The following is a 25187-nucleotide window of genomic DNA, read 5'->3' on the forward strand; positions in this document are numbered from 1 at the left end:
GTTTAGATTAGAGGCCGTCTGGGAAGGCTCTTTTAATCAGCACCACATGAGGACAGTTAGAGCACGACTCACACACTGGTCTAACAAACCTTCACAGATATTTCATCCTTCCTCACATTTTGATCCGTTTATAAACAGTGCCATCGTGATTCAGGCTACTTTGATAACGTGTAACGTCTGTAATAATATGGTCAGATACGTTCGCTGCACCGAAAAGATAGACGTCTCGAGTCCAAACGGATGAGGTCATACTGTGCTCTTTACTAGACGGTCCTTTTATGTGGTTCTAAATGTAGGAGTCCAAGAAGTTCTGACCCTTAACCAGGAGTCTGAGAGGTACAGTATATACAACAGCAGGGCTTCCGTTAGCCGGTAATTACCATTTTCTTTACCGGGAAGATCTGTTGAAGTCCGACATATTTGAATCTCTCCGGTCATAATGTCCTGTGAAAATAATTCCCTCTCATTTTGCTTTGGTTACCAAGTAACGTACGCCCACTAAATTCTTGTTTTGCCACTGAAACAGAAATCTAACTTAGCTCAAACAAACAGAAGTCTCTCTAAAATCCTGTGAGGTGTGTTTACCTTGCGATGCAGCTGGATTCGCCAGATATGTGTGTGTGTGTGTGTGTGTGTGTGTGTGTGTGTGTGTGTGTGTGTGTGTGTGTGTGTGTGTGTGTGGTGTCTGAGCCAGGAAAACAAACAAGGATTCTATGGACTAAAATAATGTCACCACGAAACGTTAGTTGTTTTGGACTACAGCTATTTGTTATGTAAAAGAAAAAAAATAATGGTTTGTGTTTGTGCATTTCCAAATTGTGCCAACAACATGTCACACAGAGTGTTCATACTTCATAGACTATTTCGAACAACGTTATATTAAAAGAACACGCCAACATTTTGGGAAATTATCTTATCGTCTTCTCCAGAGAGAGACAAGAAAATAGATACCAGTTTCCTCTCTGTGCGTTCAGTAGAAATCTATCTGGCTGCACGTTAGCCTAGCTTAGCACAATGAATGGAAGCGGACAGTGCCGGTTAGCCTAGGCATTGTCCAACTAACACCTCTCCCAAAGACATTCACCCGCTGGTGTGAATGTGTGAGTGAATGGGTGAATGTGAGGAACAAAATTGTAAAGCGCTTTGAATAAAAGCTCTATATAAATGCACCATTTACCATTTTCCCGCTTGGGGACCAGGTTGCCGGGTTGCCAGGTAGGGTATCTCCTGGGCCTCTAGCTTAGCACAACCAGAGTGTTTTACAGTAACACTGGTCTGATTTGGATCAAATGAAAGGGAATAATTCATCTTGTCACTGTTTTCCTACGATGTGTTTAGAAATAGAAATTGAAATTGATGTCTTTCTCTGGTCTGCATCCCCTTAACAATTGTGTGTATTGAGCTGTACTGTATTGTACCCATTCTGCAATCTGTTAATAAAGTTTTCAACCAATCAATCAATCAATCAAACAGATGGGCCCTAGGGGGTGTGTTTAAGACCTTAACAAGCCGTATCACCCACACCGTACATTTTACTGACATGTAATTTGCTGCACATTACTGACTGGTTCCCAAACCTGCCTCAAATAACATCAATGCACATACAGTACATGTAGAGTTTCTGCCATAGGCTTTTAAAATGTTGACCCATCTACACAAACTTGGTGCATATCCTGAGGTCTGAGATACACCTATACAACAATACATGTACTATATACTCTGTACGAGCATGGGGTGACATACTGGTATGTATTTCTGATTGGTCCAAAGGGTGACAGTGTGTGTGTGTTTGAGTGTGTGTGAGAAAGTGAGAGAGAGAGAGAGAGAGAGAGAGAGAGAGAGAGAGAGAGAGAGAGAGAGAGAGAGAGAGAGAGAGAGAGAGAGAGAGAGAGAGAGAGAGAGAGAGAGAGAGAGAGAGAGAGAGAGAGAGAGAGAGAGAGAGAGGCTGTGGAAAACATTCTAAAAATAACCAGTTGGTCAGCCATGAGAGATCCTGGACAGTTGTGGTGTTTTCCACATGTCAGTCTCATTAACACCTCATGGTGTTAATTAAAGTAGAACACACAGCAGGGTGCCAGCAGATAGGCTCCAGTCCTCTCGCCTTCTGGCACGGGGGCACAGCGGGGCCGGGATCACACAGCGGGGCCGGGATCAGGATCACACAGTGGGGCCGGGATCACACAGGATCACACAGCGGGATCAGGATCACACAGGATCACACAGGATCACACAGCGTCTGGATTACGAGGCAGACATTATGAATTCCCTGTCCTAGAGGTTGACGTTGTGTCTCCTATTCTTTCATTCACACTCTACAGAATGATTTAAAGGGGAACTATTTTGCTGTTTCTTTCACTATTTGGGCAATTTTACACTATTCCTGGAGTCTATGGAACACATCTGTAAGGTTTAAAAAAAAAATGCATTGTTTTGTATTTTTAATCAAGCACTTTGGTGCACCACTTTCTCCCCTTACAAAATCCAAGCTGTTTTGGCTGGGCTCCACCCATACTCGCAATGCGCTTTGAGTGACAGTCACCCACCTGCACTGGCAGATACCTTTGGGGAGAGAGAGAGAGAGATAGAGAGGGAGAGACAGATAGAGAGAGGGAGGAGAGATAGAGAGGGAGAGAGAGAGAGACAGACAGAGACGAGAGCACAGAGCGTGACGCGCGTATGTGTGCTCGAGTCGCGAGTGTGTGTAAGCAGGGGGAGAGACAGAGGAGAGATCGCTCCGAGAATCGCAGCGTATGAGCCTCTCTCTCTCCCTCTCTCTATCTGTCTCTCCCCCTCTCCCTCTCTCTCTCTCTCTCTCTCTCTCTCTCTCTCTCTCTCTCTCTCTCTCTCTCTCTCTCTCTCTCTCTCTCTCTCTCTATCTATCTGTCTCTCCCCCCTCTCCCTCTCTCTCTCTCTCTCTCTCTCTCTCTCTCTCTCTCTCTCTCTCTCTCTCTCTCTCTCTCTCTCTCTCTCTCTCTCTCCCTCTCTCTCTCCTTTTCTCTCTTTTGGGAAGTGCAAGTGTCTGACAGGGAAACCGCTTACGCGTTATTTCCACTCGCTCCGTTTTGGTCAATGTTACACTAACTTCCTCGAATGGTTGATTGTGGGCGGTGGCTGCAACCACAGAGGGGGCTGAGATATGCAAATCAGCATCTCTACGTAGACAAGCGAGGCAATTCTGAATGGCTAGTTCACTGGGGGAGGATATTGTATCAACTGAACTGGAGGAATGGGACTGAATGAGAATTTCACATCTAGTCAGTGTTGGTACAACCCCACATTGCTAAATGCTGACCACTGGAAAAGGCCATTTATAAGATAGTTCCCCTTTAACCTGTTCCACTCGACAGGGTCGGTACCGACCCCTTTTGACCTTATTAAATTATTATTATATTTTTATGAAGATGGAAAATAATTTGTGATTTTAAAATCAACCGTTTTCAAGTATTATTATCACTACTATGTCACAAATACATGTAGAATGTAAAACGTTAGGTTGGCAATAGTTTAGCAATAGGTTAAAAGTGTATTTATATCATTTTAAGTTTTTTATGTGCAATCGTTTTTTTGACCCGGAACCGGATATGGAAATGTTGAACCATGGGAATTGGAATTTTGAAGAGGACATCGCTAGCTATCTGCCAGCGTTGGAATTTCTCCAATCTACACTTCCTGTGGTCCACTATGGTGGTTCAAAGTTCAGCGTTCTGAATTAATCATATCAATAATTGTTATGATTCGCGATAATAAGCTACAAAAGGTAAAGTTTTTGACAAATATTGAAACGCAGTCAGTTTCTCCACACTATTGTTAACATGTAGGAAGAATTAGATCTGAAATTAGTTTCAATATGGTTACACTGTGGGGGAAATAAAATATTACAGTCGATTACAGTAAATATCAGTATCTGTTATTATGCAAGCCTGGTGATACTATATCCAAATTGAACTCGGCCATTTGAAAGATACTATATGTATATATATATAAATGTGCGAATTGGCTATAATAAGGTAATGTATAAGCATATATTCTATATTCTATAATAATATTTCAAATTGCATTGGTCCGGATGGGAGAATTCAGTACTGTATATACAGAACCTTCAATTTGATCATCTTCCCTTTATTAATTTCCTTAGATCTTTTGTACACATGATCTCAAGAGGGTACTGAATGAGCTCAGTGGCAGTTTTTTAAGTTTGGTCATTATTATCATGGTTTTATTCACTGTCAAAGATGAAAAGAAAAATCATAATTCATATTTTCCTTTGTTTCATCACAATTTAAGCAAGCCTAGTAATAGACACAATATTTCTGACACTGAGAATACATTCATTGAGGTCCATAGATGTTCCTAGATACCAAGAATATGCAAATAGCCCTTGTAGAAGTGGAGCAATATTCCATTTACCTAGGTATACATTTTATGCAGATTTTCACCTGGGGTGGAACAGGTTGGAGTTGTATAAATATCTTTCAGGTACGTTATTTATCTGGAGATTTCCACTGCTCGGATGGTTGGGGTTGGACAAGCGGGCATAGAGTTGTGGACTGCTGCGGCCGATTTGGTCAAGAACTCCATGTAGTGGCGGAGTAGGGATGGGGTGTTGGTCCTGGGGAGTCCGGCGGTCTAGGGGGGGGTGTTTGTCTGTCTGTCTAGTGTTGTTTGTGATGTGTTTATTATTTTGTCTTGTTATTTTTATTTTTACCGTTGACTTTTTACTTGTTATTTTTTATTTAGTATTATTAGTCTGGGATTTATATATGACACATTTCTTATGTCTTATAGTTCTATCATTATTATTCTTGATGTGTTGTTGTTGATATTGTTGATGCTGTGTTTTTGTTCTGTGAAAGTTTAAAATAAAAACAAATTTGATAAAAAAAATTTATATCTTTCAGGTCAAGAACATGTATAAAGAAATAACATTTAGACTTTGTGAAGTTGAGGGGTAATAGCTATGACAAATCTTTTCTCATGTTATTGTAAGTATTGCTTGTTAAATATGCGTAATTGACAGACCATCTATTTCTATTGTTTATTGTTTTGAGTAAGGGGGCAGGCAAAATATGATTTTCTTCTCTCTGCTCTTTTTCGCTCATGGAATGTGCAAATTGGGAGGTGCTTTTATTAGGAAATTATGCTGTTGTGCTTTTGTCGAGTTGTGCATTGCCATGAACGGAACAAATAATTCACCTATGTTGAAGATACAGTATTTTGAGATTTATTCTAGCTATCAGTTCTTATTAAAGACCGTACCGAACTGGGGAAAGGGGCTTTTATGTACCAGTATATACTGTATGCAGTTCCCTCTACTTGTAATCTATTGCAGAATAGAATAGAATAGAATAGAAGTCTTTTATTAATCCCAAGGGAAATTCAGCACCACAGATTGCTCACAATAAACATTTAGGTAGTAGAAAATCTAGAATAAGAATATACAGAATGATTTCAATCCTGTGGAGCTAGTTTCATGGGTGCATTTAAATCCATTCTGAATGAAGTGGAGACAAGTACATCTGGCTGTTTTGATTGAGCCGATTGTCGCTGTATTAAGGCTGCTCGATTATGCCAAAGAAAACATAATCACATAAGATTATTATGTTGGTCAATATTGAGATCACAATTATTTAACATAATTACTCATTGACTTTGGAAACATCATGCAGTTATTGAACCAACATTTTTTATTTATTTATTTTCTTAAAACAAAAACATGACCTGGCTTAAAAAACATCACCCGACTAAAAGTCGAGTATCTTGTTTTCATAAGCCAAAATCATAATTGAAAATTGCCCAGCCCTACCCATTATTTCTGGACTCGATGATGATTCAACATCTTGTGATCTGTATGTGTTTTTGTCTGTAAATCATTCTATGTGCTGCTGTCTTGACCAGGGCACTCTTGATTGTCTTTTATCACAATGAGGTTAAGTGCTCTCTGCACGTCTTCTCGTGTCTTTCAAGTCTCAGACCAGAGAGAGGGACAGATCAGAGCTCCTGAGGCTGCACTAGTAACCACACAGTGCAATATACAATGACAAGTTATGAAGCAAGAGAAGCGTAGCAGTACAGTACATATACAGCTGTGATATGAAGTAAGTGTAGCAGTAGATATACAGCTGTGATATGAAGTAAGTGTAGCAGTAGATATACAGCTGTGATATGAAGTAAGTGTAGCAGTAGATATACAGCTGTGATATGAAGTAAGTGAAGCAGTTCATATACAGCTGTGATATGAAGTAAGTGTAGCAGTACATATACAGCTGTGATATGAAGCAAGAGAAGCAGTAGATATACAGCTGTGATATGAAGCAAGAGAAGCAGTAGATAATATACAGCTGTGATATGAAGTAAGTGAAGCAGTACATATACAGCTGTGATATGAAGCAAGAGAAGCATTACATATACAGCTGTGATATGAAGCAAGAGAAGCAGTAGATATACAGCTGTGATATGAAGTAAGTGAAGCAGTACATATACAGCTGTGATATGAAGCAAGAGAAGCAGTAGATATACAGCTGTGATATGAAGTAAGTGAAGCAGTACATATACAGCTGTGATATGAAGTAAGTGTAGCAGTACATATACAGCTGTGATATGAAGCAAGAGAAGCATTACATATACAGCTGTGATATGAAGCAAGAGAAGCATTACATATACAGCAAAGAACCATCAACCCCCCCCCCCAGGCTTCATCTGGTGAACGTACAGTAATACAATTCCTCCTCATTTTATTATTCTAAATAATATTTTAAAACGTACAAATTTAACTATGTATAAAAAAAAATTCTATCCACAGCTTTCTAAAGAATAAAGTAAAGTAGGCCTACTCATATTAGTACTTGGTATCGCTGAGTACTCAAGAGAATAGTAGCCTACTTGTACTTGGTCAGAAATAAAGTTGTATTGGTCGATTATAATAATGTTTATCTCTATAGTACTTTTCTGTAACATGGATCTACAAGGTGCAGATTAAAGATTCAAAACAGATCATATAAAATTAAAAACACATCATGAGTTCAAAACTAGTCATGATGAGTCAAAACAGATGATGAAAAGGAAACTCCAGTGCTGCACAAAGATGTACCGTATCTACAATGTAACCACATCATAGTGTAGACCTGTGTACCATGTTCAGTGTTGCTAACCACAATATACAGGGTTGTAACCACAGCACACAGGAGCTCAGTGGGCCAACTCTAAGACGTGGACAAGCCTGCTCCATAAACATGAGCTTACCTAATATCATATCAACAATTATTGTGTTTCCTCTGTGGTGGCAGCGGTTTGGTGTGGTTTGGTGTGTGAGGTCATTAGTGTAGTAGTGACATCAGGAATTACTCTGGGAATGGGGCCCAGCCCACAGCCAGAGTTGATATTTATGGACTGGTCGTGTACATCTATGATTTATTGTAGTCGTGACTCAAGACATCTGCTGTGATGAAGCCTATACTCGCCTGTACGTGTGCCTAGTTGGCAGGGGTTCTTTTTGTACTTGTACTTCGTATTGTACTTCGTTACAATACTTAAGTACTGTTTTTGTACTTTACTCAAGTATTATTAGGTTTGTATACTTGTACTTTTACTCAATTACATTTCAGAGAAAAAAAATACATACTTTTTACTCCTTACATTCAAAATGCAGACCTAGAAAGTACAAAGTACAAGTCTTGCAGGTCCAACTATTTTAATTAGTGTATTTGTTTCTCTGGCCGAACTAACGTTAACGTTATTAATCCTGCGGCCAAACTTTATTTAAAAACAGCCAATCAAATCCCCATCAATGGAAAATGAACCCGCCCATACCCATGCTGATTGGTCCTTGTGTGAGCGTATGCTTGGTTTCATTCCAGCCTTGCCTAAACACCAGCTGATGATTTCACTAATTGGCTCACCTCTTCAACTAACTCACCTGGTGCAATGTGTAGTTAAAATGAAAACTTGGCCCACGATGGAATGAGTTTGAGACCCCTGGTCTATCCCTTGCAATAAAAAAAAGTTTTTACTTTAACTTTTTAGTACTTTAGTACATTTCAAAGTAGAAACTTTTTAACTTTTACTCAAGTGTGTATTTATCTTGAGACGGTACCCATACTTTCACTTAAGTATAATTGTTGGGTACTTTTTACACCCCTGGACCTATGTGAATATTATTATCCAAAGCCAATTCAGTCTGTATGTAAATCTATAGGTCTCTCTAATAGGAATGCCTCATTAAGCCACTTGTTTCCCCTCAGCCCAGTTTTGTGAATCTGGCACGGATGTTGTTGCTTAATGGGAATTGCCTCACCAGGGTCTACCTCATAGGTCACTACATGCATTAAACCAGGCGTATCGCTAGGTCTATTCAGGTCCACTAGCTGTAATACGTCCTCTCTTTGAGCTGTGGTGAGAGGACCGAAGGAGGCTTGGAGACTAGCCAGGTGTCTGGAGTTCTTAAGCCTATAGCCATGACTGGCTCAACCGACCCAACCCCACCATGGTTTTTCTCATTCTCTGATCTATAATCAGTTCTCTGAGTTAGGTCATCTTCATCATAATTTTCTCCTCTAGGTTTCATTGCCTCACACTGGACTGAGGTTGTGGTCTAGCTGTCGCCTCACATGGGTCATGGGTTCGATTCCCGCTCAGGGACCAGGTTGTCACGTTGCCAGGTACCCAGGTGGGGTATCTCCCGGGCCTTTCTGTGTGGAGTTTGCATGTTCTCCCCGTGCTCACAAGGGTTACCCCTTTAAATATCTATTTTCTTTATGTAAAAACATGCATAACAGATCGTTAACGTTGTCGCGTCCCTGGAGAAGACGGACAGGAGCCCTTGGATCGGTCCCTGGGCACGGTCCACGCCTCAGCCCATGTCTGCTCCCGGGGGGGGGGGGGGGGGGGGGGAGGACGACGGGATGCCGGGATGGGTCAAGCGCAGAGACATTTCATCGGCGACTCAACGCATGTGTGTGTGTGTGTTCCTGTGTGTCGCCCATCTCGCATGTGTGTGTTAATCTGCATGACAAATTTAGACTTCTTCTTCTTCTTCTTCTACAGAGGATTCTAGCCCAGAAGTCCTGTCACAGACATATGGTACCAACAGCATCCTGACCTGCTGACCCCTCCTGACCTTGAGGAGAACTCTACACCTTCTCCCTATACCTCCTTCATCTCTTCTCTCCTCAACCTTCTCCAATGCCCCACCATTGTAAACACTAAACAGTGTCTTTAACGAGGTCTGCAGAACCTGCCAGAGAATCACGGGCTTGGCTGACTCCTGATTCACATTCTGGGCAAAACACTGTCCTCATGTACTCTTGTGACCTTTCCGCTGATTCTGAACACAAGGCTGTTCCAGAGTCCAGTGATATAGCTTGACTACTGGGTTCCTCTACCCCAGTGATGTACCTGAATGCGTTCAATGAACGATTGTTCATGAACTTGTTCATATTTTGGGGCGAACGTGAACTGAACATACTGTATTTCCGCTAGATGAACGTAATTGTGAACGCGTTCATTCTCGGCGCTCTATCACAGTATAACTTCGTTCAAAAGTGTGCCAGATTTCTAAGAGCCTTCCAAGCGAGAACCCAGCTAAAACACACTGTAAACAGGCCTTAATATGATGCAGAAAACCACCTAATCTGGCAACAGCGAGCTGCCTGTCACACGTACGTGCATGTCACCCCCTGGCTGTCGCACTAACAAATACGTCATCACAACAATGTGGAAAATATACTGTAGAGATGAAAGCTGCAGCTGCTACTAGTGTGGACTGAATGTGCGGCAGCAAAGCGTTATGGAAATGTCAGTATTCTGATTGCTCACAGAGTTTGAGCTTAGAGGCAGAACAGAGCTTAGAGGAGTGGTAGAGTGTCATTTTTTTCAGACAGGAACAACAGGAACATCAGATTTCTCCCCTTTCCCCTCTCATCCAATGCTGCCGTCAGGCACATCATGACTGGCTCATACACCCCTGAGTCACACAAACCTGATTACCCGCCAGATCCTTGTGTGTAAAAAGTACCCAGAAATTATACTTAATTGAAAGTATCGGTAATCTTACTCAAGTAAAAGTCAGAGTATCTGGCTAAAAACACACTTGAGTAAAAGTACAAAAGTTTCCACTTTTAAATGTACTTAAGTACTAAAAAGTTGAAGTAAAAACTTTCCGGGGCAATGTCATGTTCCGTTTTGTCCTCTTCATCACTCGTACTATCGTTTGTGACCATCTTCTGTAGCTTGTCACTCTGACTGTCTATTCTTCTGATAGCAGGTGTTTAATCAAAGATCCCAGCTTTCTAGTCTTGCACAAGAACCAATCAGCCTGGGTATGGGCGGGTTCATTTTCCATTGATGTGGATTTGATTGGCTGTTTTTAAATAAAGCGCGGCCGCAGGATTAATAACGTTAACGTTAGTTCGGCCAGAGAAACATATACTAATTAAAATAGTTGGACCTGCAAGATTTGTACTTTGTACTTTGTAGGTCTGCATTTTAAATGTAAGGAGTAAAAAGTATGTATTTTTTTTCTCTGAAATGTAATTGAGTAAAAGTACAAGTATACAAACCAAATAATACTCAAGTAAAATACAAATCCCCCAAAACAGTAGGCTACTTAAGTATTGTAACAAAGTACAATTAGTCAAGTATTTTACACCCCTGGCCGTCAGGCACATCATGAGGCTCATACACCAGGAGTCACACAAACCTGATTACCCGCCAGATCCTTGCCCAACTCAAACTTGCACACCTGTTGTTAGGACCGGACCGGACGGGACCAGACCAACCGACCGTCGCAGCGACGTCTGGGACCGCCCGGGGCACCGCAGCGGCTGTCCATGCGATATTACGTTCTTTTATTAAGGTATTTATTAAGATATTACGGTTATTTTTATACTGCGGCTGGTCCAGTGACGCACAACATGCTGGTTTTCCGATCAAACAAAGGTTGATGATCAGTGTTCCAAGAGTAGCTTTCCGTCTCCTGGGAAAGTGACGTCTCACTTCCTTTTGTGCCGCACGTCTCTTCCCTCAGTCTGAGAGACCAGCTGACCCCTTCCGATCCCGCCTCCAGCACATTCATTCCCACACATTTATCAATATGATTTCTCCCACTGAAAACCTGTTTAGACAAAAGGCGACTAAAAGAAAAGAAGAAAATGGAGAAGAAAACCTTCATCATTCCTCTCATTCCTAACAGTGCGTCTTCATTTCGTGAGCGTGTTGTCTTGAAATTGTCCTGATTTTTCACCTTTCAGCTGATTTTTCATATAAACAAGACACATACACACACACACACGCGCGTGCGCACACGCACACACACACACACTCACTCTTTGATGCACTTCGGAAATGAATCCGGTGCCCCTGCCCAGTGTTCCAGGTAGCAGTAGATTTTGATTTGATTTGAATGAAGTTTATTTCAAATATGCAACAACAACAACAAACAAACATCAAGTACAGGTATATCCTTAAGCCGTTCAAATAATAAATGCATACATTTTTTTTATTTTTTTTTAAACACAAAAGTCAAGTTATTTTTTTGTGATCATTACTGAAAAGGAGTGGGAAGAAGTATACACTTTAATTTAATCCCACCGCTTTTTACTCATCATCAGATCATACTTTAGTAACTTTACTAATTCATACTTTACTAACTTCTCTCTTTATTGTCAGACTTATAATGAAAGAATTTACTTAGTTAACAATTTTCTTTTTTTTAAATAATTCCTTATTATTATTTGCCAAAACTGTAGGTTACCCTGTATAGTTTCTCTAGCCATTTTATATACATATATACAACTACATACCTACCTACATACATATATGCATGTAGATCTTTCCCCTATGAACCTTGTTGCATTCCTGGCTCCGCTGCTCTACTGATGGGTTTGTAATAAGAGAGGGGAAACAGACAGGTTGTTTATCCAACGTGACGGACAGAGAGCAGCAGGAACAACAGCGGCTTCTTCTGTAAAGACGTTAAGGTCTTATCTGAAAAGCATATGGCTTGTAATTGCTCTGTGTATAACATCATGTGGGTCTGGGAAGCAGACTATATATCTACCGGATCCTAGTAGGATTGTTAAATATTGTTCTGTCTCATTAGGGGCTCTGCTTGGCATCACTCTGCACTCTCTCGCGTACGTGCACGCGCACTGAATAAATTCCACAAATGTACCTTTAATACCAGTATTAGTCTGACCACACCCCTCATCAGCTTACCTTCATAAGCAGGTGTGTGGTCACCTGCTCTCCTCCTTCTCGCTTTCACCACAAGGAAGTGCCTGGTAGTACCCCACTTGACGTGTTGTTAGTTGAAAAGAGTTGTGACGAGTTTACATTGTGCTTAATTTTTTCTTCTCTCACATCTGTTGTAAAGAAAACGTTGGGTCATAATGTATTCCGCGGAGAGTAGACCACCTAGACCTACTCTTCACCAGCGGTTCTCCATTCCCGCCTCCGTCGTGCGCCTTGGTGCTGGGCTGTTGCCACTTTCGTGGTTGCCGACCCAGCCCAGGAGACAGCCGATGGATAATTTGCCTCTCCGAAGAGCCGAGGAGTCGGTGCCGTCGCTCCGGCAATGGCCTGATCTCGACTCTGGTTCTTCTGGTTCCGGGGAATCGCCCGTTGGTGAACGGGGGGTTGTCTTGGAGCCAGAGGATTTGCGACGCAAACTTTTCGCGTCTGCCCGTTCACGTCGCAAGATGGTAGCGTGCAGACGCGAACGGCCTGGGTTTGGGGAACTGCTGGAGACCAGCGAGGATGCGTCCGGCTCTGGATTTCCGATGGAAACTGAGGACTTCATGGAAGAGGCGGACGGATTCTTGTATGATGGTCCCGTGGAGGAGAGTATCCCTCCTCAGGAGACCCCGGAGGGGGGGGGACATGGCTCCATGGGGCTCCCTGTTCGAGGATGTCGAGGAACCACCTTGGCCTCATCAGCAGGATGCGCTACTGTCGGCCACATCAGACTGTGGCTCCTTAACCAGTCGCAGCCTGCTGCATGTGAGGGATGCGGGGTCGGTGGAGGAAGGTCCGCAGGGGGAACTGCGGGCTTTGTTTCCCGAGCTCATGGCGGTAGCCGCCACCGCAAACGGCGTGCCGCTGCCGCTGCCATTGCCTGCACCTGTCCCTGATGATCTCATAGGTCATCCCTGGCAGCGTCCCCCAGTGAGAGGGGTGGACGCTGTCTACCCATTTTTCCCCTCGATGGGGGCCTATGTTCGTCGGGGTCAGGCGGTGTCCAACATCATAGGACTAACTCCCGCCTACGTACCAGTTACGCGGGTGTCGGGGTTAGTCAAAGGTATGGGGGAGGGCGTGCCTCGGCTTGACAGTCCGATGGCCGCTCTCCTCTGTCCGGATATGGTGTGGGAACCCCTATGCAAGCCGGTCCTCCAGGGGAAATCGGCTAGGCGATTGGCTTATTGGGGTGACCAGTCATTCATCGCTGGTACACAATCGCTGGCTGCGGCGTCTAACATCGCCCACCTGGCTAGATTTGTATCGGGGATCATGACGGGCGGCACGGATCTGAACAAGGTAAAATGCGATCAGATCACCCAGGCTGCGGGAGCTGTCCTGCACCTTTCCCAGGTGCTGGCCATAGCCATGGGGAAAGTGCGTGCCCTGGCCACCCTGGGCCAGCGTCATCTTTGGCTGGAGCAGGCCCGTGTGCCAGAGAAGAAGAGAGCTCCTCTTCTGACGGCCGCCCTCTCCGACGCTGGTCTGTTCGGGAAGGCCCTGCGGTTGATGACCTCAACATGCAGAGAGATGGCAGAGGAGAGATCCATCCTCCAACCCCATTTTACGCCTCCCGTCTTTGCCGGTGGAGTCAGAAGGCTTCCGCGACGTCGAGCTGTCTCCGTCGCCGCTACCACTGCCTCCGCCACCGCTGCTGGCCCTTCCAAGAGGGCCAGGGGAAGAGACGGCGCTTCTGCCACCGCCGGCCCATCCACGACCGGAGGAGACGGTAGGGAACGTCGTGTCCAGCAGACAGTAACCTACCGTCCCTCCGGGGCTCCTCGGGGTGGCAAGACTCGAGCGGCGCGAGGTGGCAGACGCCGCTGAGTGACTTTTCCCCTCTGTATCCCCTCTCTTTTACACCCTCCCCGGCCCCTCTATGTTTTTGTGCCTTAGAACACATTATAAATAAAAAAGTTCCCCGATATAAGGGGGACTGTGTTTTGGCCGAACAAACTGTGTGTTTCTTCAACAATTCATATGGTGGGGTTGTGTATATATGAATCTGCACTTTTACGTTGTGAGATGAGTCGTGTTGTGTTACGAGGTTAAGCAAGGTCTGCAACATACACTCAGTAATAGGTTCTATTAGCTTGATGCTCCACATGCAGGTAGAAACTGGTGTTATTCCATTGCTTGAACTAAGTATGTGTCTCACAATGCTGTGTTGTTTAGTTGCAGTAATACTCGTACACGCACATTCCACGGCCTAGCCGTTACTCTCGGTCAGCGTTTTTTGCTATGTACGACATAGTCAACGGGTGTAGGATTCACACACATGCGACTTGTGTTTTGTTGTAAAATCCTGTTCACATTTTTGTGGGTAGCGGGCATTGTATTAGCTTATGCTATGCATTGCATTCTACCGGAGGTTTTCAAAATGGCTACGGTTGTTTTTTCTGTGTGTAGGGAACGAAGTGTGTTTTCGTGAGGGGGTGTCGAATAAACCCCTCCTTTCCCACTTGATTGGTTTAGGGGATTTTTGATCTCTTCTGCTGAGCCAGTCAGGGCCGAGCCGGTGGGACGTCTTGGCAGGGGGGGGGGGGAGGGTTATTCTGCCAACTCCTATTACAAGACAGGAGCCGGCAGGATTCCCCACCCGTTGTAGCGGTGTTGCTATGGCGACGCCTTCCATGAGTTAAGGTGTCTTAAAGGTGTCGAGTTAGAGCGTAGGGCTCACAGTTCTGCTGCGCCCGATTTATGTGTAAACTTGAGTCGGTTGGTCACGTGACTCACAGTTGGCATATCTTTTTCATGACTATAAACTCATGTGGGAAGGTGTTTCTGGGAGGGTCTGGTCTTACACTAAAAAGAGTGACTGGATTAAAATCATGTGAAAACGGGTTTTTTACTCCCAGCTGTGCAGTTGGGTCATACGGGTGATGCTTTTTCTTTATTATTATAAAGAATTGGATGTGTCTATATGGATTGGAAATGAGGGTCCCTGATGGAAACAAGACTAACGTCTTTCTCAGGTCTGCCTCCCCTTAACCAATTGTGTGTATTGCGCCGTACTGGGTTGTACCCTTTCTGCAATCTGTTGGGTAAAGTTTTCATTCATTCATTCATGGAGTTGATTGCATCTCGCCCCTCTTGTCGTTCCCCTGGGCGTCTTGGGGATTCAATAAGATGGTCTAAACAGCCTATTGTTGATGTGGGTATGTCAAAACGCACACATAGTGCTAGCTCAGGATGTTCTGTTGGACATTGGCTGACTGGCGCGCCTTGATTGCTTGGGGTTAAAACAGCGTTTTTATGAAGCAATTGGGATGGGTTTTTTTTCCTCTTCCGACACCCTGTGTGGTTGTCGATGGGTTCCCGTTCATATCAGGGGATGATAACGGAATGGATCTGAACATATGGGGAAGGGTCTCACGCCCTGGGGGTGGGCCGCCGGGCGCGGTTCGTACCGAAACGTCTGGGTGGCGCCTTCTTTTTATGTTTTAGGATCAACACGCATATCTGCCCCTTCTCCTGGGGTTGGCAGGTCGGCGTGGTTAGGGCACGGGACTGGTTCTGGTCGCGCTGGTCCAGATCAGTTACACCCGTTGTCCGCCGGGGATGCAGATCTGCTGTTCTGGTACCCTGAGGGACTTGGGCTTTTTTCAGGGGGAAAATATGCTAGGTCGGTCCGGGTGTCACAGGGTTGAACGTTATGGAACCCTTTTTGGGTACATTGTATTCTACACTGTCGTAATGGCTTACGGCCGTGCCAACCTGTACGCGCCCGATCTCGTCGGATCTCGGCCGCCATGCAGGTTGGTCTTGGTTGGTACTTGGTTGGGTGACCTCCTGGGACTACCGAGTGCGGGGTGCTGGGGCTGGTCTTCCATTTTTACGCTCTTCTCTTACGCATGGCGAAGAGGGGCCTGTTGGGGTGGTTTTAGCCTCCTCGGGGGACCCTGTGCTCCCCGTATCACCGGGCCCGGTCCGGGGTAATGTTTCGTTGACCCGTAGGCCCGGGATAACCCTGTTGGAAACTGGAACACGGGCTGCGGCAGTGCCGCAGGTGTGTTTTTTTTTCTTTTTTTCTGAGGGGTTATGGGACCAACCATTGCATAGGGTAACGCCTGGGTGGTTGGTTCTCTGGTGTGTTGCTGCAGTGTCAACTCCCGGGTTCACCGGTTGAGGGTGCCCCTGCACGTTCATGACGTCTGCCGATCGTGTCAGCCTTCTCTGTGGAGGCTTGGTTATGCGACAACGCCAGCATACGCCCCTTCCGCCGGGGCGGCTGTGTTCAGCTGTCCTTTCTGGCGCCTGTCTCGTCCGCAGTCTCCAGGCTAGGGTTAACAGCCTGTTGCCTGGTCTTTTTTCCCGGTGCACTGCCTGCTTCCATTGGTTAACTCTTGTGTGTTACGGCCATGCTGTCTGCCTGTTGCAGGGCCAGTGTGCCAGACGGTGTACTATTGGGGAGGACAGGGCCCGCTCGGCTGAGGGGCCTTTGTCCGAATACGCTGGCGATGTGGGGGGCAGGGTCACTAAGTGCCCGCCTGGTGGGGTCTTGATGCTGGCATCATGGACTTCTCCGGGCCCCCATTCCAGGGAGTCCAGTCCTTTTGGTGGGTCTGGGTCTTCCTTCGCGCTCCGCTGCTACGGCCTTGCCACGGGGTTGGGTTTGCCCTTGATCCCGTGATTCTGGGGGCAGTAACGAGGTTGTTTCCCTCCGTTCGTTCCCGGGTGGCATGCGGGTTGTGCGTGTGTGTAGTCGTGGGGTCAAGCCATGGTCTGCTCACCCTGTGCGTTGAGTTGCTTGAGTGCCTCTTCGCACGGTCGGGTTTGTCGCCCTCCCGGTAAACCTCTAATAGGGGGGGTGCCCTCCATTAGGGGGGGTCGGGGGGGCTCGGCCCTCCCTGTTCTGTTGGTTGTGGGGGGCCTTCAGCGGGGTGTATTTGTTGGCCAGTGGCTCCGCTTGGCCTCCCTTTGTGCAGAGTGATGCCAAGCAGAGCCCCTAATGAGACAGAACGTTAGGTTATGACTATAACCAAGTTCTGTTAATTAGGGGTGACGCTTGGCATCCGACGGCCGCTGCAGCCCTTGACCTCACCTTGTGGTGAAAGCTTGGGAAGGAGAGCAGGTGACCACACACCTGCTTATGAAGGTAAGCTGATGAGGGGTGTGGTCAGACTAATACTGGTATTAAAGGTACATTTGTGGAATTTATTCAGTGCGCGTGCACGTACGCGAGAGAGTGCAGAGTGATGCCAAGCGTCACCCCTAATTAACAGAACTTGGTTATAGTCATAACCTAACGTTCTTCACTCTTACGGGCCTCTCCTCTGTGGAGTGGGGCTTTCATTTAGGGCTCTTTTAGGCCTCTCCTCTGTGGAGTGTGGCTTTTATTTAGGGCTCTTTTAGGCCTCTCCTCGGTGGAGTGGGGCTTTAATTTAGGGCTCTTTTAGGCCTCTCCTCTGTGGAGTGGGGCTTTCATTTAGGGCTCTTTTAGGCCTCTCCTCTGTGGAGTGTGGCTTTTATTTATGGCTCTTTTAGGCCTCTCCTCGGTGGAGTGGGGCTTTAATTTAGGGCTCTTTTAGGCCTCTCCTCGGTGGAGTGGGGCTTTAATTTAGGGCTCTTTTAGGCCTCTCCTCGGTGGAGTGGGGCTTTAATTTAGGGCTCTTTTAGGCCTCTCCCCGATGGAGTGTGGCTTTAATTTAGGGCTCTTTTAGGCCTCTCCTCGATGGAGTGGGGCTTTCATTTAGGGCTCTTTTAGGCCTCTCCTCGTGGAGTGGGGCTTTAATTTAGGGCTCTTTTAGGCCTCTCCTCGTGGAGTGGGGCTTTAATTTAGGGCTCTTTTAGGCCTCTCCTCGGTGGAGTGGGGCTTTAATTTAGGGCTCTTTTAGGCCTCTCCTCGGTGGAGTGGGGCTTTAATTTAGGGCTCTTTTAGGCCTCTCCCCGATGGAGTGTGGCTTTAATTTAGGGCTCTTTTAGGCCTCTCCTCGGTGGAGTGGGGCTTTAATTTAGGGCTCTTTTAGGCCTCTCCTCGGTGGAGTGGGGCTTTAATTTAGGGCTCTTTTAGGCCTCTCCTCGGTGGAGTGGGGCTTTAATTTAGGGCTATTTTAGGCCTCTCCTCGGTGGAGTGGGACTCTTTCTTTTCCATTTCCATTTGCATCAGTGGTCGTCTGCATGTAGAATTATTTTCAGTACTTGTCTGTATGAAAAACAGGTATTTCCAAAAGAACCTCTCGTGGTAAAAATAACAGACTTTTAGAAGTACGGCACTAACCACTACTGAAGAAGAATCACTCAACAACATACATTAACTAGAGTGGTAAAGACTTCCTCCTCACCTGCTGGGCAGACAGCTAGAGCAGACAGACAACAATCTTCTATAAAGGTGTACCTTTTAAAGGCAATTAAGACAATTATGACATTCTGAAGGTCCTCAAAGGAACTTTATGTCTTCCTAAACACAGAAGGGGAACATTGTGGGGGTGAGGATGTGACGCTGGGAGAGTCGGAGAATGGACAACAGACACAAATACACACAATCATTAGGTTGGGTGACAGACAAAGGTACAGACACAAAGACACACACAATCATTAGGTTGGATAACAGGCAGGGGTACAGACATAAAGACACACACACAATCATTAGGTTGGGTAACAGACAAAGGTACAGACACAAAGACACACACAATCATCAGGTTGGATAACAGGCGGGGGTACAGACACTAAGACACACACACAATCATTAGGTTGGGTAACAGGAGGGGGTACAGACACAAATACACACACACACACAATCACTTGGATGGGTAACAGGCGGGGGGTACAGGAAATGTTTTGCCTCACAGCTTGACTCCAGACAGCGATACCTCATGTTGGGTTATGTTCGTGGAATGACATCAACACAAGACCTCTTTTTTTGGTAAGTGAAACCGATTTTGAAACATTTTCATTACTTTTCTGTTTTAGCCTGCATTTAATAGGGTCCATTATTCCATTTTCCCCGTCTGCATTATGTCATGTAGAAGGTGTGGAGTATTTGTCATGGAGCTGGTATTTGCTCGACATCTGGCAACGTCATGCATCGATGATGAATAATGGTAAACAGGCGTTGCTGTCGCTGTCCTGATTTATTATTATTTCTTTTAATGTATTTTTGGTGAGTGGGGGATTCATTCCATCAACTGGTTACACTGCGTTTGTTCTTTTCTCCTGAATTTGCAGAGGCACAAAGAATTATTGCCACTTTGCGTGGTTACAATGACCTGCCATTGGTAGGAGAGACTACTGAAAATAATAAACCCCTTATTTACATTTATTTAAAATCTTTAGTAAGGTAGTGATAGGTTTATGGGTACATTGGTCGGCTGGTTTACAGAAAGCTTTAAAATGCTGCTCTGTGCACCTGTGATGAGCCTTTATGATGCCCACAAATTCACACAAGAACAAGGGACAGGAAGGACCTTTTGTTGATGTCACATGTTGAGGGCAGATTGTGTTTATAAATATGATAAATATGTACACTCCAGTACATACTATAACATTGTTATATGGGCTGAGAACAGGGGAAAAAAACCAGAACGAAATAGGACCTGTGACTGATTAGCAGTGTGCTTCCCAGACCTTTTATTGTGAAGAGACGAACTGGCAGCATCGAGAATTACGTCCACACAGAGATGAAATATTATGGCGCCCAGAAGCTCACGGAGGAGATGAAAAGCACTAAAAGTGTAAAACCTTTGGCATTTTTCAGAAGTAGGTTGGGATTGGACAAGGTGCCTTTCGAGGGCCGCCCCTGTGAGGAAGGAGCGCGGGAAAGACCAAGGACGAGACTGTGTTCAGCATGTCCTCAGTATGTTCTCCACACAGGAGACACAGGAAAGACCAACGACGAGACTGGGTTCAGTATGTCCTCAGCATGTCCTCAGTATGTCCTCCACACAGGAGACACGGGAAAGACCAAGGACGAGACTGTGTTCAGCATGTCCTCAGTATGTCCTCCACACAGGAGACACAGGAAAGACCAACGATGAGACTGTGTTCAGCATGTCCTCAGTATGTCCTCCACACAGGAAAGACCAAGGACGAGACTGTGTTCAGCATGTCCTCAGTATGTCCTCCACACAGGAGACACAGGAAAGACCAACGATGAGACTGTGTTCAGCATGTCCTCAGTATGTCCTCCACACAGGAAAGGTCAACGACGAGACTGTGTTCAGCATGTCCTCAGTATGTCCTCCACACAGGAAAGGTCAACGACGAGACTGTGTTCAGCATGTCCTCAGCATGTCTCCAGGAGACAGGGCTGCATGGAGACAACCATGTGATCCAGATCAGTCACCTTTACTCACTTACTCACTTCGCTGCCATATTTAGTCATGTAGGATGTCATGAGGTCCGGATGCGGAAGTTTCCCGTTCACTTCGATGTTAAAACGTAGCTATAAAAAAAAACGCCACTTCAAGAACTAGTCAAAACAACAGGCAGAGCACACTATTGGAATTACAAGCTTGTGATTACCTGAAATACATGGTAGTGAATTAGTCATCAGCTCATTGAAATGCATTCATAGCGATCTACAAAAACTACGATGAATAAGGCGAATAGCAACACAGTCGTCTCGATTAGAGGCTAGTTAGAACCAATCTGTGAGTGCTGGTCCAGTACTGCGCGCTTCTCAGTGCCAATTACCATCACGCACCTGAGAGGAGTTTCCAATCAGCTCGGCGGGAGCACTCTTATACTCGGTTTGCTGATCATTTCTGTGTCAGGTCGTTTTGTCACCACGTACTCTACTGCTGTTCCCTCTCGTGTTCCTCCAGTGCGCCCTTAGAGGTTGTTGCTGTGTTCTCTCTCTGCCTCCGTGGACCCGTGCCTCGTTTTCCCACTTTGACCTTGCTTCTGGTGAGTCTTTTGAAAGACTATTTTTCTATGAATTGATATCCACGTTTTTGCCCTGGACTCACTGCCTTCGTCTGTTTTTTGTGTTTCCTCAAACACTGAAGAATTGTTGATTGTTTTGTTACTGGACTCTGCCTGGTATTTTCTACGTTTTGGAACTAATGACATTCTCCGTTTCTATTTTCGCCGCGAGTGGGATAGCATAAAGCTGCAGAGCCGCAGAGTCAACTCTGCTAAGGGCAGTGCTGCAGAGCCGCAGAGTCAACTTGGCTAAAGGACATTCCCCTCAAATGGATTAACATTGTGGTTGCACATTTCTGTTTTGTGAAAATAAATACGCCCTTCGGTTTTGGCTAACTCTGAACTACCTGTCTGTGTCGTGCTGTTGGGGTTGTTTACAAACCTTAACATTACGACCCGACCATGTCGACCCCAGCCGACAGACAGTGTTAGAGCAGCCTTGGCAGGTCAGATCCAGCTGACCAACGCCCACACCCAACAGCTAGAGGCGGCTGCGGCTGCTGTGCAGGGCCTCCGGGCCCAGGTCCAGCCACTCCAGACTTCTCTGGACATACTAACCACAGCAGACTGCGCAGGGTAATCAGCAGGCAGATATTCTACACCAGCTGCAGACTCTCACTAACACCCTGCTTTTAAACCCACCATTGGCAGGAGTCCCAGCCGGACCATTTCCCGCCGCCGCAGCTGACCCTACACCTCCCAACCCCGCTCCCCGGGAGCCCCATCTCTCCTGTCTGCGACTGTTTGACAGTAACTTCGAGGACTGTGCCACGTTCATCATGGAGTGTGAGTTAGTTTTCATTCATCAACCCAGCAGATTCACGACGGAGGCAGCCCAGGTGGCTTACATGACTAACCTGCTCACAGGCCGAGCAGCACAGTGGGTTACTGCTTCCTGGTCCATGAGGGCTAACTTCTGTTTTTCCTACCCAGATTTTGTGGCAGAGCTCTGAAGGGTTTTCCACCACCCAGCTTGTGGCCAGGATCCTGGAGCCCGGTTGGGCACCTTCCAGCAGGGCAGTGGCAGCGTCACCGACTACGTGTAGCACCTGTGTCACTAACAGTAACAGCTGTTCGCCACGGGCACAGTTCTAGGTTCGAATGAGGAGAGGAGTAATATGCACAATTAAAAGAATAGTAGACCAGAGACAGAGTTATAACAATAACCGGTGTTTTAATTAAAAGCGCGCCAGCTAGACGGTAATAATACATACAGATGTAAAGTACAAGTAATGGTTTGAAGTATCCCTTTTAGGTTCTTTCAGTAACCTCTCCTTTCGGGAGGGTTAGTTCGATATCAAGTCCTAGGTTGGTTGGATAATCACATTGGGGTTGGTTCAGACATCTCTGAGGTTATCTCTAGCTAAAAGCTAGGTTCCAGGTTGGATATTGGATGTATCCTTTTATCATCAGTAAACTCTATATCAGTTTATCATTTCAATAGGTAAACGTTTAAACATATTAATTTAAACCTTTAAGTGTGCAGGGAATGCAAATACCTTATTAGGTGAATTTACCCTTTAAACCATCTTTCTTTACAGGACAACCATCAGTGATTCAGCTATAATCAATATGTCATCAATGGGATTCAAGTATCTTACTGGGTGAATTTACCCTTTAATTCTCCCTTCTTTTTTTTCTTTTTTTTCAGCATTTTTACAGCTTTTCTTGGTCACGCAGGACCGACAGAGGAGAGGGCGAACGGGAGGAGAGGTGGGGAGGACATGCGACAAATAACGTCGGGTGCTGGGATCGAACCCGGGGCACTATGGTATGCGCCACGAGGGCGCCCCGTAATTCTCCCTTCTTATAGGAGCATATCAGTACCCATATATCAAATTAAATCAAATCAAATACAAAATACAATATCAAAATAACAAAAGGTGAACGGGGTCGAAGCCCTTGGAAGTCCTTGTATTCTCGTTCAATCAGTTCAATCCTACCGGACTGTTGGTGTAACAGGAGTTGAGCAACAGGGGTATTCACATCATTAGCCTTGAGCTATATCAGAGGTTCCGGGGTTGGCTCGCCATCTGGTATCGGTCCGGCACACCGCCTCGTCCTGCGTGGGCACACGCGGTGATGGGTGGTCTGGAACTGCTCCCAGGGTGGAACGGGGTGCTGGTTGAGAATAGCAGGTTTCAGTCTATGTTGTTTAGTCCATTCAGTCTGTTCAGTGCTGTTTCAAGATGCGCTGTTTCAAGGAAACTGAGGAACCGCCCACTTATATAGAGAGAGACCCAAATGTTCTAGAATGTTCGGTTATGACATCATACAGTGACATCACGAAGGTTCCATAACTTTCTATCATGACATCATACGGTGGTTCTAGAATGTTCCAGAAAGGTCTATTATGACATCACCACAAACGTTCTAGATCCTCATCATCGCATGCTGCCTCGTGGAACACAGTCCCTGTCTCCCTGAAACCCGGTCAGTTGTGTATTATTTCCCCGTGTTCTTTCCGTGCTACAATGGACAACAGTCCTACTAGGGGTGACGGCATGCAGGGCGCCGGGGGGCCGCTGGACGTGGAGCCCATGCCCGGCTACGTGGAGCTTATCACCAGGGCGTCTGCTGTGATGCTCGGTGCCTTGAGAGAGTGCAGCGACTGCGGGCTGGAGCTCTCCAGACGGACTCTGCTGGAGAACGCGTACATTACCTGGACCGAGATTGGCTTGTTCTTCTTTTGCGCCTTTTTGTGGACGCAGATACGACACGGATTGACAGAATGTCTGTTCAAGCCTCTAGCACAGTGGTGCAGGCTGCTGCCCAAAGATGCTGCCAAGATGCCGGAGAGTGCGTGGAAGCTGGTCTTCTACACCATGTCCTGGTCCTACAGCACCTACCTCCTCTTCTTCACCTCCTATACCTTCTTCTACGACCCCCCCTCTGTCTTCTACGAATGGAAGAGTGGGATGACGGTGCCTACAGACATTGCCATCGCCTTCCTGATCCAGGGCAGCTTCTACGGTCACGCCATCTACGCGACAGTCTACATGGACACATGGAGGAAGGACTCTGTCGTTATGCTGCTGCATCACTTCATCACGCTGGCTCTCATCAGCTTCACCTATGCCTTCAGGTATCACAAAATGGCGGTGCTGACCATGTTCCTCCATGACATCAATGACATCCAGCTGGAGTTCAGCAAACTCAACGTCTATCTGAAGTCCAGAGGTGGAGGCTACTACCTCCTCAATGCCATCCTGGCAAACATCGGCTCCGTCAGCTTCAGTATCACCTGGTTCTGGTTCCGGCTGTACTGGTTCCCTCTGAAGGTTCTGTACACCACCTGTGTGTCCAGTCTGCAGTCCGTCCCCAACATCCCATTCTATTTCTTCTTAAACGCCCTGCTTCTCGACCTGTTACTCATGAACGTCTACTGGTTCCTGTTCATAGTGGTGTTTGTGGTGAAAGTTCTGAAGATGGAGGAGGTGAACGACGTGAGGGAGTATGAAGAGGAGGAGGCGTCCAAGGCAGCAGCAGGCCTGCTCAACGAGGCAGCACGCGATGATGAGGAAGATGCTGGACATCACAACTCTTCCCAGGGGAAGCACGTGCAGAACGGCATCACCAAGGAGAAGCATCTATAACAGCCTCTCCACTTCCACCCTCTGGCACACGGCAGTAGGGCTGTCCCCGCCAAAATTTGCCGTTAGTCGACTATTGGTCACAAAAAAAAAAAAAAAAAAAAAAAAAAGTATAATATTTTTAAACTTTTTTATTTCTTATTTTATTTTTTATTTTTTATCATTCCATTTGGGCTGTGGGGGTGCTTAATGTCTGAAGGAGTCGACTGAAGGCTTCTTGTCCTCTGCAAAAGCATGCAATTGGTCCACTGATGGATACATCTTGATATTTGTCTAGTCTAGTGTGTTCATTAGATGGGTGAAATCCTCTTTCAGTGCCTCTGTGCCTGTTTTCTTAGGCAGTTAGCCTCTGGTATGCGTGCCATTAGCGTTAGCCACGCTTCTAGGCCTCTTTTCTTTTGGAAAGAATGATAAAAAAAAAAAGGAAAAAAAAAAATGTATATTCGACTAAGAGGTTGGCCAGTCGACTACGGCTCCTTTCGACCGATTAGTCGACTA

At 45.8% G+C, this 25187-nt stretch overlaps 1 protein-coding gene across 1 annotated transcript; it reads left to right on the forward strand.

Annotated features, from left to right (window-relative positions):
- Positions 1–23636: 23636 nt before the first annotated feature.
- On the forward strand, positions 23637–24692 carry LOC311222845 (ceramide synthase 1-like; the record flags this gene model as incomplete). The annotated part of the gene is made up of 1 exon (XM_084307480.1): positions 23637–24692. One exon carries the CDS (start codon positions 23637–23639, stop codon positions 24690–24692), a length of 1056 nt encoding a protein of 351 aa, XP_084163606.1.
- Between the last annotated feature and the right edge of the window lie 495 nt (positions 24693–25187).

This window comes from Notolepis coatsorum, assembly GCF_963971535.1.
Source record: "Notolepis coatsorum genome assembly, chromosome: 2".
NCBI lineage: Eukaryota > Metazoa > Chordata > Actinopteri > Aulopiformes > Paralepididae > Notolepis > Notolepis coatsorum.